Source organism: Terrapene carolina, unplaced genomic scaffold (assembly GCF_002925995.2).
Source record: "Terrapene carolina triunguis isolate 2854851 unplaced genomic scaffold, T_m_triunguis-2.0 Scaffold85, whole genome shotgun sequence".
Classification (NCBI taxonomy): Eukaryota; Metazoa; Chordata; order Testudines; family Emydidae; genus Terrapene; species Terrapene triunguis.
Genome location: NW_020664436.1, coordinates 19,335,554 through 19,351,117, shown reverse-complemented (window position 1 = coordinate 19,351,117; position 15,564 = coordinate 19,335,554). Strand labels below are relative to the sequence as shown.

Here is a 15,564-nt window from a genome sequence, read left to right as displayed (position 1 = left end):
AGTGCAGCAGTGGCTTTAATAGCTGCAGTATAATCTTTAACATACACTTCTCATGTTGCACCAGAAAGGAAGCCTTTTTTGCTACTTGGGAAAGGCTGAGAAATTTAAAGAGCACATAATTATCAGCTACAACTAGATGAGATATCAGCACTGACATGGCTTAGCTGTAAGGAAGCCTCCAGCAGGCTTTTTGTTTTCTTAATATTTTGCTCTCTGCACACCAGCACGTTCTTCAGTACAGAAACATTAGGTACATTTAAGTATGTTTTTCCTTGAGTGACGGAAATGTGTGGATTGAAATATATTGTTTATTTCCACAGTGCACTCTGCATTTCTTTCGTGTCAGCGTTTGTGCATGCCTTGAGTGCTGCATTTAAAATAAAATGAGCTAGTCATTTGGAGCTATTGTTTTCTAGATGTAATTGTGGTACTAGAGGCATGGCTTGAAGGTTCTTGCAGAGATATCCTTCTGATGTTTAAGAATTTCAGTAAATCAGAATGCACAAGATTCTGCAGTGAACACCAATGAACAGAGCTGTGATTGTGAGAGATTATTTTCCTTTAGGCCAATATATATTATGTTAAATGAGGCTACAAATGATTGGAGACCTGCTGTGCTAGGGGAGATTTCAGTTTTTCAGAAATCATAGATAGGCTGCAGAGTTTTACATATATTTATAAAATATTGTGTTAAATCTCCTTTGATTTAAACACTATGACTGATTAATAGCTGTTTTAGGGTCTGATTCCTTTCTTGTTAGAAGGGGTGCAGCTAGCAATTAAGATTGCCTGATGCTGTCCATTACAAGACACTGTTTTCAGTTGCTGCTTAGTTTGCCAAAGAATTTGGGCTGAAATTTTCCATGATGGGTGTCTGCCTCAGTCTGGTGTTTTTGTTTGTTTGTTTGTTTGTTTTTGTTCTTTTTTTTTTAATTTCAATGAAAATGGTTCAGCTGTTTCTCAGAATGAGGTTAGGGGGAAAATATGTAGTTTTGCCCAGGCTGAAAAAGTTCCTACAGCTAGTTCCCTGTAAGGATGTACCTTCTGCCATCTCTACGAAAATCAGCCCAAATGTATCCAAATTATCAGCCCCTGAAAATGTTTTCACATACTCAGTAGAGACTTCTTAAAGTCTGACTGATAAATTTTCCAAAGATTTGTCTGTACTGAGCATGCTCCATTCTGAAGCTGCATGCAAGGGCTGAGCAGAACTTCACCTGCATTTGCTCCACCTGGCTAGTGGGAGCTGGGGCTGCGGTGTCAGGTGCAGGAACTGAGAGCTGGGAGACTGTCTGTCTTCTGCTGTCATTGTCTCCCTGATGGCTCTCAGGTAGCAAGGAGAAAACATCCAGACTTGAATGCAGAGTGATGAGGGAATGACAATGGGGGAGACTGGGACAAAGGGTTGGGGGTGGATAGGAGAGTGGGACAAGAAGCCAAGGAGGGTAGTGTGGGGTGGGGGGGGCCTGGGATGAAATAGTGGTGATGGGGTACTAGAACCTGGAGAGAAATAGGGAGGGTGGAGAAACTGGGACTGGGACAAGGACTGCCTGGAAGACATGGGGCAGGAAAGGGTCAGACTAGGTAGACGAGGGTGGGTTTTCCTCAGAACCTGGAATAGAACTCAGGAATCCTAAGTTCAACATTCCTCTCCTGTCTGCAAATAACTGTAAAACCCACTGGCAAAATTTATGCCTCTTCTTCCTGTAGTGGCAGTCCATACAGAGGTGACAACCTGCTACTGCTCTGTTACTTGTTATGTCACGTGGCAGAGGCCTCTGCTCTGCATCTAAAGCTTCTAACCCTGATGATCAGTATGGTTCCATAGGATGGAATTTCTGGGTTTTTTTTTTTTTTCAATTTGTTTTTTTAAAAACACAGGCAATTACATACTGTTCTTTAATGCATTTTTTTGTAAAGTTGCAAAGTCAAGCCCTCTAAATTTAAGCAATGCCAGAATTAAGATTTCCTACATAATTTTAATTTGATCCACTTGTGTGTGTACAGCATGATATAATCTTTAATTACATGATTACATTCTATTTTTTCCACTGGACCTCTGCACCCATTCAGTGCACTGGATGGATGGTGCTAAGGGGGTGAGTCAAGTTGGATAGTTAATGAGGCTGTTGTCTGTAGGATCTGTGTTTCATTTGTGGAGACGTTGAAGGGTGTGTAGTGAATGAGGCAGGGTGCTGCAAGAAGATAAAAGAAGGTTTCATAGTTAAGGCAGTTGAATGCTTCCCTGGAGAATTGGATTCTATCTCTGCCACACAGTTCCTATGTGATACTGGGCAAGTCACTTAAATGAAATTTTTCACAGGTGGCCAGTAAACATATGTTGCTAATTTTCTGGGTACCCAACTTGAGATACGTTTGATCTGATCTGCAGAAGTTCTGAGTACTGACAGCTGCAACTGAAGTCAATGGGAGCTGAGCGGTGAAATAAACTGCTATAAAATACTAGGTTCTCTGAAAAATCAGGACATATTCATGTGTTTGTACACAGTTTGTTACCACAGTGGGGTTCTGGTCCATGACTAGGGCTCCTAGTAGTGGCAGATTAGCCAATGGACCCACAGGGCCAGTTGTCAGGAGCCCTGGCCAATCGGCCAGAAAAATGGGTGTCCAGCCCCCAGCTGACAAGTGCCGGGGTGGAGCAAGGCCATGCTGCACTCCCTGACAGCAGCACCGGGTGGGTGGAGTGGGAGAAGCCCCGACCCTGGTCCCCTGCAGAAGCGTGGGGCAGCAGGGGGAAGCCCCAGGGCCTGGACCCCCAGACCCCAGCTGCGGCCCCGGGATTGGAGCAGCTCTGGCTGCGTGCTGCAGCCTCAGGGCTTGAGGAGCTCTCATTCCCTGCTGCAGTCCCAAGGCCCTGGCAGGGGGACAGAGCTTCTCCGGTCTTGGGCTGCAGTGGGGGAGAGGGGGAGAAAGGAGCAAACGGGGGCCACATTTGAGGGGGACAGAATGGGGTGGAACAGGGGAGGGGCTGTGAGGGGAAAGGGCAGAATGGTGTGCAGTTGTGGGCAGGCTGCAGGCGGAAGAGGCAGAATGGGGGCAAGACTGCAGGTGGAAGGTATGGGGAGGGGGCCCCCCCCACTTGCTCTGGCCCAGGGCCCCACAAAACAGTAATCCACCTCTGACTCCTAGGCACTATGGTAATACAGATTAATAATAGCCTCTGTGCTTTAGTTCCCCATCTGTAAAATGGAAATAATTATTTCACTTTTCCTTGCAGGGGTATTGGAAGGATAAATTCATTAATGTTGGTGAAGCATTCAGGTGATTCAGTGATGAGCAGTATAGAAAAGCCCATAAAGAAATTAATAATTCTGTATTCAGAGCAGGATTTGAATAATGTGCAGTATGCCAGACATGGGGCCACGCACTGAACAATGAAGAGAAAACAAAATATAAAGTACCTGCTCATTCAGTGAGCACAAGCCATCCTATGCACTGAATGAGGCAGGTGTCCTGTGGAAAAAGATAGCATAACTAGGAAATATCATTCTATTCACATTAATGGTTATTACCTGATCCATCTCAATGAGCTGGGAGGTCAGTGGGCTGATTTGCTATGCTTGTATAATGCCATAGCAGTAAGATATGCACTGAGAGACCAGGCAAGAAACAGAAAGGTGGGATGACATACTGCCATTATGCTGTTGGTAGTTGACACTCTATTATTTTAGTCATTACCTGTTGTAGACTGTCTCCCAGCCATCTGAGTGTATGTCAGATATAATTAAAAAAAAAATTGAAGTACTATCTTAAAGTCAAGGATCTGCCATTGCTCCTCATGTCTGATCTAGGTAATTAGTTTAGGATTTTCTAAAGCACCCATTACTTTGGTAGCTAAGCACTGTTACAATCCAATAATTTAAAATACACTTTTGATACTATATGTGAAAAGTTGTTAATCTGGTAAAATAAATCATAATTAAAAATCTAATTTCTTATTTACCGGACAGTTCTCAGTTGCTCCTCTGTAGTCTTTACAGTATATCAGAAGTCCCCAAATACATATTAATAGAACCGATTCTGACAATGTAGAGTGCAGGCTTTGTAGGATTACTGCAAGTTATATCTTTTAATAGTAGAATGTCTGAGACAGCAAAATATATCTTCACACTACTTAGAAAAACAGCAAAAACAGATAAGAAGACAGACTTAAAAGATAGCCACGTGATGGTTGCTGATTGGACACATAAAGAACTGAAACTGAGAAGGAGGACGCGTATTAGGCACTCACTCCAAGATAGCAGAGAGTACATTAGCAAAACAGACTACACATTTAAAAAAAAAAAGGGAGAAGTATGTAGGGACAAAATTAAAAAGGCCAAGGCACAAAATGACATTAAACTAGCTAGAGACATAAAGGATAACAAGAAAATATTCTACTAATACATAAGAAACAAAAGGAAGACCAACGACAGCATAGGTCTGTTACTCAATGGGGAGAGAGGGGGAACAATGACAGAAAATGTGGAAATGGCAGAAGTGCTAAAAGACTTTTTTGGTTTTGGATCTCACCAAAAAGGTTGGCTAGAAACTGTTTTTTGTTCCAAAGCACCAAGAACCTTTATGTTCTGCATAATCACTTATATGACTTCCTTTCTAATGCAAACAGAGACTTGTTATGGGTTTTAATCTAGTGCTGCCTCCACTACTCCCTGGAAACAGTGACTAGGTATGCTATTATTCACTCAATTGTTTCAGAGGGTATTTCCCTCCCTTTTCTGCCTACTTCCCCTCCACATACATATTTTCTCCTCTGTAATGACTCAATATAACCTGTACCTTACTTGTATGAGGGAGAACCTGTATCTGCATCATACTTCTGCAGAGTAAACTTGGTGATTGGTGCAGCAGATATAGATTGGCATGGTGAATGCAGTTCAGACATACAGTTAATTCACGAGATGGAAACCCTGAAGCATATCTCCTCCCCCAAGTGCATTGAGAAGCATGGAGGATGAATAAACCAATGCCAAGTTTAGAAAATCCATAATCTGCTCCCAGATTGAAATGAATAGGCAACCACTGAGTCTAAACATTCAGAGGAGATGTTAGTAGTGGTGAAAGAGGCAATGAACTGGCACCAGAGTTTCTACCTCCCTCTTAGGAAGAAGCCATAGACAATCTCTATTCTAGTATAGCCAACCTGTAAATTATAACAAGTGCAAGTTCCAGTGATGTTCTATACTGAGTAGGGCTAAACCGCCTTTCATTTTCAGGTGTCAGAAAGTCATCAAATGGATTCATGGTCCAGGATACTGCTAAATAAAATTACAAGAGACTTTTGAATATCTTGAAAAATCATTTTGGGAGTATCACAGGGGAAGTGATATAAAATATATATAAAAAACGGGCAGATTTCCATTTTGATAAGACTAATCCTTCCCACCTAGGATGTTTTCTCCTTGCTTTTAGTTAAGATCAACTAACCTTATGGCAGACTTTGCCATTTCTGTGGTGTTTAGATGGATTATCTTTTTCTCTCTAATGTGGACTAATGTGGGACACTCACACCTCTATCACCTCTAGCCTAGATTATTGTAATTCTCCCCTCATTGGACTTCTCTTGTAACTGCCATTTATAGGGTGTAGCTTCCCTGACTTTTGGTATTTCGTTTGTGGTAATTGCTAATGCCCATCTTCAGGATCTGCAGATAGATTTACTTCAGACCCTACATAAAAACTATAATGTTATAGGACAGGAGCAGATGCTTGTAGGTTGTGAACTGAGGACCTAGATACATATTGATTGGCTTCATGTATAGAGATCAAATTAAATGAATCCGGTTTGGATTATGTAATAATTTTGGATGGGTCAGAGGATTTATTTTTCTTTTGTAGCTACTGTACATGCGTTCCTGTGATAGAATGTACTGAATCTGTAAACCTGGCCTGTGAAAGTCAATGGAGACTATTACTCTGTGTTAATACTGAATGAATGTTTCCATGTGATTTAATTAAAATCTGATAGGAATTTTAAAAATCTGTAATAAATATCTAATTTCTCTCCTTTGTGTAGCATCTGTCTTATGGCAATGGTAGCTTACATGTTGATGCAGCCTTCCAGCAAACACTCTGGAGTGTAGCCCCAATCAGCTCAGGAAGTGAAGTAGCCCAAGGTAAGATTGACTTGACTTTAGTTATTAGAGTCCTCCGGACTGTGAATTAAATAGATCCCCCCAAAAATCTGCCAATGATTCATGTACTGTAGCAAGGGGGTTTCTCTTGCATGAACATTTGATCTCTCAAATGGATGTAAAAAATATGTTCCAAAAACAAAGACTAAAAATTGTACCAAAGGGTATAGTAATGATTTTCTACACACTTATTTCTAAGGAATGGAAAAATATGAAGTAAATATTTTTATCCTAAAGTCACATTAATGTTGAAAATAAATGATAGAATACTTTACAGTCCAAATTTAAAATTACTCGCTCATATCAGTCTTAAGGTTGCAATACATATAGGGAGAACTGGTAGTGACACCTGTATTTAGGTTACCAAACAATTTCTATATATGTGTGTAGCCCACACTAACAGTGAGGCTATTTGTCCACCTCTAATCGTTAGACCACATTTAGAGGATTATGAGTTTGCTACTGCTTCTAGCTAAGGGCCTTGTTCTTTAACTCAGGCAGTAGATGTTCATGCTTATAAATCCAAAGGGCCTGGGTTCATTCCCTGCATCTGTCTTGAAGGGTGAGCCTAGGACTTGCTGGGCAAGGAGAATGGGACTGCTTGTGTGAGGAGAATGGGACTGGGATGGGCCATGGATGAGGAAGAGCCAGGATGGAACAGGCTGTAGAATGGGTCTGTTATATTTAGGGTCTAGAAAGAATTTTTATTCAACTGTTGAAGTGAATTTGAGCAAAGGATTCCTGAATTTCAACACCGTGACATATTAGTACATTTGTGGGCAGAGGAGAAAGAGGGATCCTTCTTACAAAATAATCTTTTATGGCAGAAAATTCAATAATTTGTAATTCTGTAGAAAGTAAATTTTGTGATTTACTTTTATAAATACTGTACTGACAGTCCTTTTAGCAAACTCACAAACATCCTTACTTTCCCAATCTACTGCAGGGTGTGTATTGTTTTTTTAAGAAAATAAAACAAAATAACACCCACCAGTTTAAATTTTTGTAACTGACAGATTTTTCTGGCAGGTATTGCCGTTGGTTTTGTTCTGATTTGATTAGCACTGTCATTAACACCGATTCTCTTCATTTTCTTTGTTCTGTGAGGGTAACAGAGCCATTTTACACATTCAGAGCTTGAATAAAATGGTGTCTGCTACAGTGAATTGTTAGGCAATTATCAGTGCATGACTGAAAAGTAGTAGCAGATGAGGTGTTCATACCCACAGAAGATCATATGAAAATGATGCCAGTTTTACATTTTTGTATCAGAGCATTTGATTGAAACTCAAGTCAATACAATTTTTCCTTTTTGCCTCTTTTATAGATACAGGCTTTTAACTAATTGACTTAATTTTTTGGAGCAGCATTTTCCCTTGCATAGGTGATCATCTGGGTAATGTCAGGAACAATTAGTATTAGTAGTGAAGACTTTATTACAGCAAAGCCTGCAATCACTACTGTAATTAAGTCTGTCCTTTGTGAAGGAAGGATGATCTTGAAGTTAAAGCACTGATTTTGTGTATGACCTTGGACAATTCACCTTGGTCTCTGTGCCTTATTTTATCTATAATTAAAATATGGATAATTGTTATCCCAGAGTTCAGGGTGACATTAATTTAATTAATGTCTATAAAATACTTTGACATCGTTGAATGCAAACCACAAAGTTATTGGTTCTAGGTGTATGTAATTCCAGAGAACACCTGTTCTGGATCAAAATTTTCCATTCTCTTTTTTTAAAAAAATACTGTTACAACTTTAGCCCTTTGTTTTATATTAGTTTGTAGAAACAAGAAGACATTTGTGTCAGATTTTTGAAACATTTCAGTAACATAACAATAGCTTTTATTTAAGTAAAAATGTACAGATCATAAGTCCATGATGTGAAATCAGAATTTGTAGCCAAAACTTAAATGAATTTGTTACTATGTACAACTTGGTTGCATTATTTTTCACAAACCTGTGTTAAGGAATCAGCAAACATAAGTTGATTAGTGGAAGTGGGTCTTTAACTACAAGTCAAACAAGACTGTACTGTAAATTGCATGGGGCAGTTTAAAAAGAGTTGCTTTGTGCAGCGTTTTGCCTTTTGAAGATGGGCACAAGTCTGAATACACATATCTGTATTAACCCCAATATGGATCCATATTACAAAATTAAAATGTATCTGGTAATGACTCTGAAGAAATCATAATAAACTATCATATCAAAATCCTTTACCCACAAATCAAAAATTCACTTTTGAAAACTCCCCAAATAAATTTGCGATATTTCAAAATAAGAGAAGAAAGCCAAATGCTAATCCAATATTGAAGCTTAAACAAAGGCACTGAATTTGCTCAAGAGCATATAGGGTTGAAAGGATTTTTTCTTAGCATACACTTAGATTTCAAATATGCATACATGTGCTACTTTTAACATTTATATTTGAAATTCTGTACACTGTAATTGCTTTGCAATATAGCTAAATTATCAATAGCAGTTACAGCCTTTCTTATTATAAGATTACAAAATTATTTCCCTTCTAGCATCCCATTTTCACATGTTCATAACTTTTTGGAGTGAAGACTTTTCAGACTGAATTCTGTACCCAAAGAGAAATGTCTTTTCAAAAAGTTGAACAAAAGTAGAATAACTGTTTTTGAGTATGAGACATTCTCCCCCGCCCATTCATTTAAAAAATAAAACAAAAACCAATTTTTTTTCCTGTTAAGGAAAACGCTCCCATCACCTGCATCTACCTGTTCAGCTGCCCTTTGAATTAAAAACCTGGAAGAAAAACAAGTGGGTTATGAACATATAACTTGTGCATCAAATACATGTGAAGAATGGTTCACAAAGGGGCAAATTGAGTCCCCAGTGCCTAGGCTGAGGATCTCGGCAGGACATTGGGAAGATTCATGCAAGAGGAGGCGAGGAATTCACATACCTCTGTCACATAGTGGCAGTAGAACCAATCTGTGGAGGCTACTTCAGGATCATGGAGCATGGCCATGCAAAAAGCTGGACTTTGTGCTGCACCGGAGGTGCATGCACCCAAATCCTGCTCCCTCTCTCATGAAAGAGCAGGCACTAGTACTGCACCTGGGGAGATAAAGGCAGGATTGGCTCCATAATGTGGCTAAATCTGTTTCTATCCAAGGACAAAATATCTGATACAAAGATTTTATACCAGTAGGATGGCAATGACAATTTTATTTTCCTTTTTGGTACTATAGTAAAACCAAGGCAATTAAGCCCTCAAATCATGTACAGATGCAGATCCTGATATAAATCCATACTAGCAAGGAGAAATTCAGGGTTAGGCATTGAATTTATTACATGTTGGCAACACTAGTATAGCTTTTCAGGCTAATAAAATCTCATCGAATTGAATTGGAAATTGACTGAATCTCTGTCCTCTTAGCTCATCCTATTATAGGAAGCATTGTGAGGCTATCAGAACATTGTCAGTTTTTAGTACCACATACACAAGCAAAATGGGGCTGAAAGAAAAGATTCCAATTTCCTGATGTTCTCACTTGCTGAGATTTTAGTGCAGTCATTAGGGATTTATTTCCAACTGCTGTCTTCAATTTCACATGTGCTGTGTACCACGCACACTTGTGTGTGCTTGCGGGTCTCAGATCTGTATATGCACCCATGGTGTGGATACATTGAATAATTGGAGACTGTTTTGAGGCCAGCCAGAAAGTGAGCCTTTAACATTGTTTGAATGTGTTTTTTTTGTGGTTCAGCTCAGACAAATATACATGACTTTCTCTTCTTCCTTTCATTCCAGGATATCTGATAGGAGGTGATGTGCTGAGGCTATTGCATGGGCACATGGATGAATGCCTTACTGTCCCTTCAGGGGAACATGGAGAAGAACAGCGAAGGTAGGTCTTGAAGCCTAAAACACATACAGGAGTAACAAGCTTTATTGAATTAATTTTGACACTCACCGATATTACAATATTTCAGCATGTTAGACTGATACAGACATCGCTCATCCTAAAGAGAGATCCCATTGGGATTAACTTTTGGTATGAAACTTACAGCCTTCTCTGGAGTTTCCTCTTTCAGTTTCATTAACCTTACTTCCTTTACAGTTGCAAAGGTAATAAACTCTATTAGAAGTGGACTTAATCCAGGAACATCAAGCAAGTGAACTGAAATCAGAAGAAAACTGAAACAAATTCACTTTAAATCACTTAGCAACTTTTAAATTAATGACTTGTGAGTCACCTTTTTGCTTGTGTCGTTAGCCTAAAACCGAATCTGGGAGCATAAATGCCAAGAAACCTCCACACCCACTGTGCTAGAAACTGAGCTGTTGTGATGGACAGAATGGCAGGATTAACTATGTACTCTTCTTATGATTGATTTGGTTCTTTAATGTCCCCAAAGACCTACAGGCAAACTTCATCAGTTTTGTCACTGCTGATCCATTCTGTAGCATACACACTACCTCAGGAGGTGATATAGCAAGATCTTACAAGCTCGGGGGTGCATAGTTTATTTCTTTGATAAGAGACTGAAGGAAATCCAGAATGCAGCAGGAATTTGTAATGGTGATTCAGTATGTGTCTCTCATATGAGCAGTCATATGGATGAATCAAATGGGAGGTAAAATCAAAATTGTGTACATTTGAGGTAATTAAAGAGCCCATTAAACTTTTCTCAAGAGTATGGCATTAATCTGTTTTCTGGCCAAATGCTAATTTAGATAACTTTTATTCTTTCCTAAACATTGCCTTGGTGTAGTTTTAGATCATATAAATTATTTCTAACTTCAGCTCCCAAATAGTAGTTTTGTGGCATTGATATCAGATGAGTTGCTATGTTATAGCATAAGTGGCTGCATTTCAATAAGAATCAAGTGCTTTCTTTGTCTATCTTGTTTGTAAAGTCCTTTGGGAGAAAAGATTTTACATAAATATATTTTTCTGCTCCCTTCTTCTTTATCACCCTAATGAAAATTGGGCAGAAGGAACATATTTTCTAGTTACTGAAGTATTGGAAATTTTAACCTTTCATGTTCAAAAGTATTACCTGCAAATTGTGAACTCTTTGGGGGAGAAACCCATCTTTTTGTTATGTTTTTGTACAGTGCCTAGCACAACAAGGGTCCTAGTCCATGACTGGGGCAGGTAGATGCTACTGAACTATAAATTAATAGTATGCTCTGTCACTCCAAAATTTAGTTTTTATGTTGTATGAAAATGTGATTTTTCTCACTGATTTATCAGGACAGATTATTTCTTCAGTTGAATTAACTGAATGATTATAGAAACTAGTATGTGGAGGAGGAGCTAACTCCTGAAATATTTTAATAATTGTTTGATTTCTAAGCAGTCATAGTAAATTGTTATCTCAAGACAATATAGATTGCTTTGTTTGTAACCTACCAGTTGGTTTGTAGGGTAGCCATTTTGCTAGATATGCCCAGAGATCCCTTGATTATGTTTTTCGTCTTTCTTGCTTATAGCATTGCAGATTTAAGGTTTGTGCCTTTCATGTTTACTTCTCTGGGTTGTTTCTCCTGGCACTTAAAAACAATAAATAAGTCAAAGATTTTTTTTAAATAAAAGGCTTACTGAAGCCAGGCTTCTGAGCTCAGATTTAGGTGGCTAAACACTGACTTGTGAGTCCAGTTTCAGGCACTATAGCAGGGCAGATAACTGATTTTTTTTTTGGTTTGTTTGCAAGTTGGAAAAGTTGGGAAAAAAAGTGAAGATGTAAAAAAAAAAAAAAGTTTACATAATTTGTTAATGCAAGCAGAGGCACTATAGAGAGAAGCAGGCCAGGATAGGATATACACTTATACAGATGTGAAAAGCTGCTTAGATATAGGAAAATAGAGACAGCATATAATCAAGAGAATTATTTTTCTCTTAGTGTTTCAAAAATATTTCTCCCCATATTCCTTGTGATTCATCGATTTCCATATTAGGTTTGCTCATTAAAAAAGATCTTTTCCCTTCCAAGTTGTCTTCTAAGATAGCTAAAAGAAATTAGATAGCCCTTGCTGTGTAAAATATATAGCACTCTTTTTTTTTTTTTTTTTTTTTTTGGTTTAATTAAAAAAATTTTAGTGTTTTTACTTTTGGTTTTTTTTTTTTTTTGACAGATATTACCAGTTCCAGTGGTATTCCCCATTTAAAGTTTATGGAATATCTCTTGAACCCTAGAATGGTTTCAAGATGGAGAACATTTTTGAAGTGTAACCACTGCATGTATTAAATTTAGATACTATATAATGGGCCCATATGGTGTAGCATTTATTGCTGCTACAACTGCTTCCCTCCAGAAGTGCTATTGTGAATAGAATGAAGTGTAGCGGGAGGATCTGCAGTGAGATAACACATAAGGGCTTGCAGCATCAAGCACTGATTTAATGAGCTTTAAATTAAACACAAATTAAAGAAGAAAATAGGGATGTACCTTTACAATTGGCAATAACATTTATTCTTAACCTTAATATACAACATAAAAAAAAATCCCATACATTAAAAAAAGCCTAAGGATGCAAAGTCCAGCATTCTGAAATTAGGAAACACATTAACATGTCTCACATTTTTCTCCTCTTGAAATATTTACAAATTTAGCTAATGCACAAAATCTTTTTTAGATCTTATTGCGGACTAGTACTCCCCCCTCCCCCATGTGTCTGACAAGAGGATGCACTCATCTCTGGGAGATTTCTGTGGAGCCTAATTTCAGTTGTTAGAAATGTATGCATACTTTATATCTGACATGTGGCATTTGGCTACTGACAGGGCTACACACAGGCCTGGACAATTTTGGTGGGTGGTAAACTTGTAGGATTCACTATTTGCCTTGTAGGATTCATGATTTGCCCTGCCCTTATTTCTCATGCATTTCATCTCCCTAGATCAGTGCCAGTTGCGACTCATGAGCCTCAGTCTGAGTATCACTGCCTTAGATATAGGACATTTTGTACACAATGTATATACTATAGTTGGAGGTATGTTTATTCTGCATCATCTGTGCAGATAACTTTTGGAATTGTCTGAAGGCAGGCTTCAGTCATAAAGATAGAATTGTGTTTTGTTTCAGGAAGTCTTCAAAGACCAGTTCTACCTTGCAAAATGACAGCATAAAAATTGCATTGCGGGATCCTATATCCATTCTGACTCACTGATTTCTGAATCAGATTTGCTCAGTTAGCAAATAAAAAGATATTTTTCTCCTAAACCTTTTTCTCAAATAGGCAAAAGATTAGATAGTCCCAAAATACCAACTTTATTGGATTTTGTTGCCTGGCATCAAATGTCTATAATGAATAAATCATTTAAGTATGACGGTTTCTGTACTAGATAGCTTTTTAAAAATAGTTTATTTTTCTGTTGTGTTCTAGTGCATGTTAAATTTATTTGAATTTGCATGTAGGTAGGTTAAGTAGGTTTCTAAAGATTACTAAAATCAATAATAATACAAGCATTGTGTGCAACATGTGACACTCTCGCTCAAACCCTTACAATCCTTCAGTGTAATATCATTGGAATTTGGCTGTATTGTTTGTGGTGATATATGTCCCTTATTCAAAATTGTTTAAAACCATTAAAAAATGTGTGTAGGTTGTTGAAAAGTACAGATGTGGAGAAGGGAGGAAACTCTGGGAGCTCATTTAAGTGTTCTGACAATATTCAGTAATTTAGAAAAAAAAATCAATGCAGTAAAGTAGGATAGAGTTTCTGGGAGCAGTATCTTTGCCATAAATGCCAGGTGGAACGACTGCTCATAAAATAGGCTTCAATAGCTTTAATAATGTAGTCATAGGAGACAGACTAGTCTGCCTCAATACATCCAAATGAGGGAGCAGTTTTAAGCAGGTTCATCTTGAACTTGTATATACCTAACCCATCTACTAATTAACAACTAGTTGGAGGGCAGAATGGGGTGGGAGAGTGGGGGGTGAGGAGGATAGAAAAAGTTGTTTGTGATGATACCTTAGTTCAACTGGTATAATACTATGGTGTTTTAGAGGCAACAATATTATTTTTCATAGATACTATGACTTGACCTTAGGGAGCTGAGCACTCCAACCCTGATCCAGCAAGAGCACTTAAATGGGGCTTCACACCTACTTAATCTAAGCATGTGTTGGATTGAGGTCAGACGGTTCAGCACATAGTGGGATGGTGCCCTAAAGCTGTATTTTACTATTTTCTCCCCCCCCAACCTATATGCAAGGCTGTATAATCTGTAGCAAGCTAGACCTAAAGTATGTAGAGTTGATTTTTGTAGTACTCCAATGAGGCAGGCTGGAAATTCTGCAGCAGCTTCAGGGTAAATTAAAAAAAAAAAAGGTTTTTTTTATAGAATTATATAAGAGAAGGAATAATACAGTCAGTTCAAAAGTCCTTGTTTTGCTCAAGTTATTAAATTCATTGTTTTATGCTGCCCCCTAATTTTCATATTTCAGATTTTTGTAGTGATGATGCGTAACCGAATTGTAGAAATTGCTAAAGGTTAAAGTGGAGGTTTTGGTAGCTAAGTGTGACCCTAAGAGTCCCCTAATGCCCACTGGCAGAGGGCCCACTATAATGTAACTCATATCAGGCCTGACAACCTCTCTACCCCTAACACGTTGTTGTAATATATATCCAAAAGGTATCTTGTAAACTGGTGATGGGCTGGTTAGGAATATCATGGCGTGATATATGTGTGGGTTGTGTATAATGAGTTATGTATGTGTGCTGGAAATATGTTCTTAAAATGTGTTTTGGAGGCAGTGCATAAATCAAGTCTGCTGTAGACAAAGGAATGTGGATTTACCTGTCTGACGAGCTTGATTACAGGCAGAGGTAAATGAAAGTACATTTACATAGAAGGTTAATAAAGTCATCAAGCTAATAAGTGGCAGAGGAAACCAGAGAGTACATCAGGGGACAGAGTGCAATCCCAGGACGTCTTCCTGGCTCTTTAGACAGAGACAAAGACAGTAGACTTTGGAAAATATAAGGGAGAGGAAAAGGACATTCTAGTTATCCATCACTTTGGGGACATAGGGTACAGCACCCTCTCAGCCTGTGAAAGTTGGATCCTCCAGCCTAGAGGGCTAGTGATGCTGGTAACTTGATGTAAGTGAGAAAACTGCTTAGGCAATGATTGCAACGTGTTAACATTTAAGTTTTACTCATTAGAAAGCATGTTCTGTTTTTGTTTGTAAACAAATCTGTTTCTTTTTCTTATTATCACTTAAGTCTCTGTTCTTTATTATTAAACTTATTCTTAGTTTTACTATAAACCATCTCGGTGCTGTTATTTAGTAAAGTGTATGTCCTCAGCTAACAGACTGGTGTGTGCTCTGTCTGTGTGGAGGCAGCAAACTTAATAATTTCTGTGAGTGCGCAGTAAGAAGGACTAGACACTGCGGAGAAGTGTGTCTGAAGAATTT

At 38.4% G+C, this 15,564-nt stretch overlaps 1 protein-coding gene across 1 annotated transcript in view; it reads left to right on the top strand.

The window, feature by feature from the left end:
* The window catches only part of RYR2 (ryanodine receptor 2), a 512,764-nt gene that overhangs the window by 95,698 nt on the left and 401,502 nt on the right, over window positions 1-15,564 (top strand). The window contains exons 9-10 of the mRNA XM_026649522.1: window positions 6,038-6,137; window positions 9,940-10,036. Coding sequence (XP_026505307.1) covers window positions 6,038-6,137; window positions 9,940-10,036 — 197 coding nt within the window. The remainder of the gene's footprint in view (window positions 1-6,037; window positions 6,138-9,939; window positions 10,037-15,564) is intronic.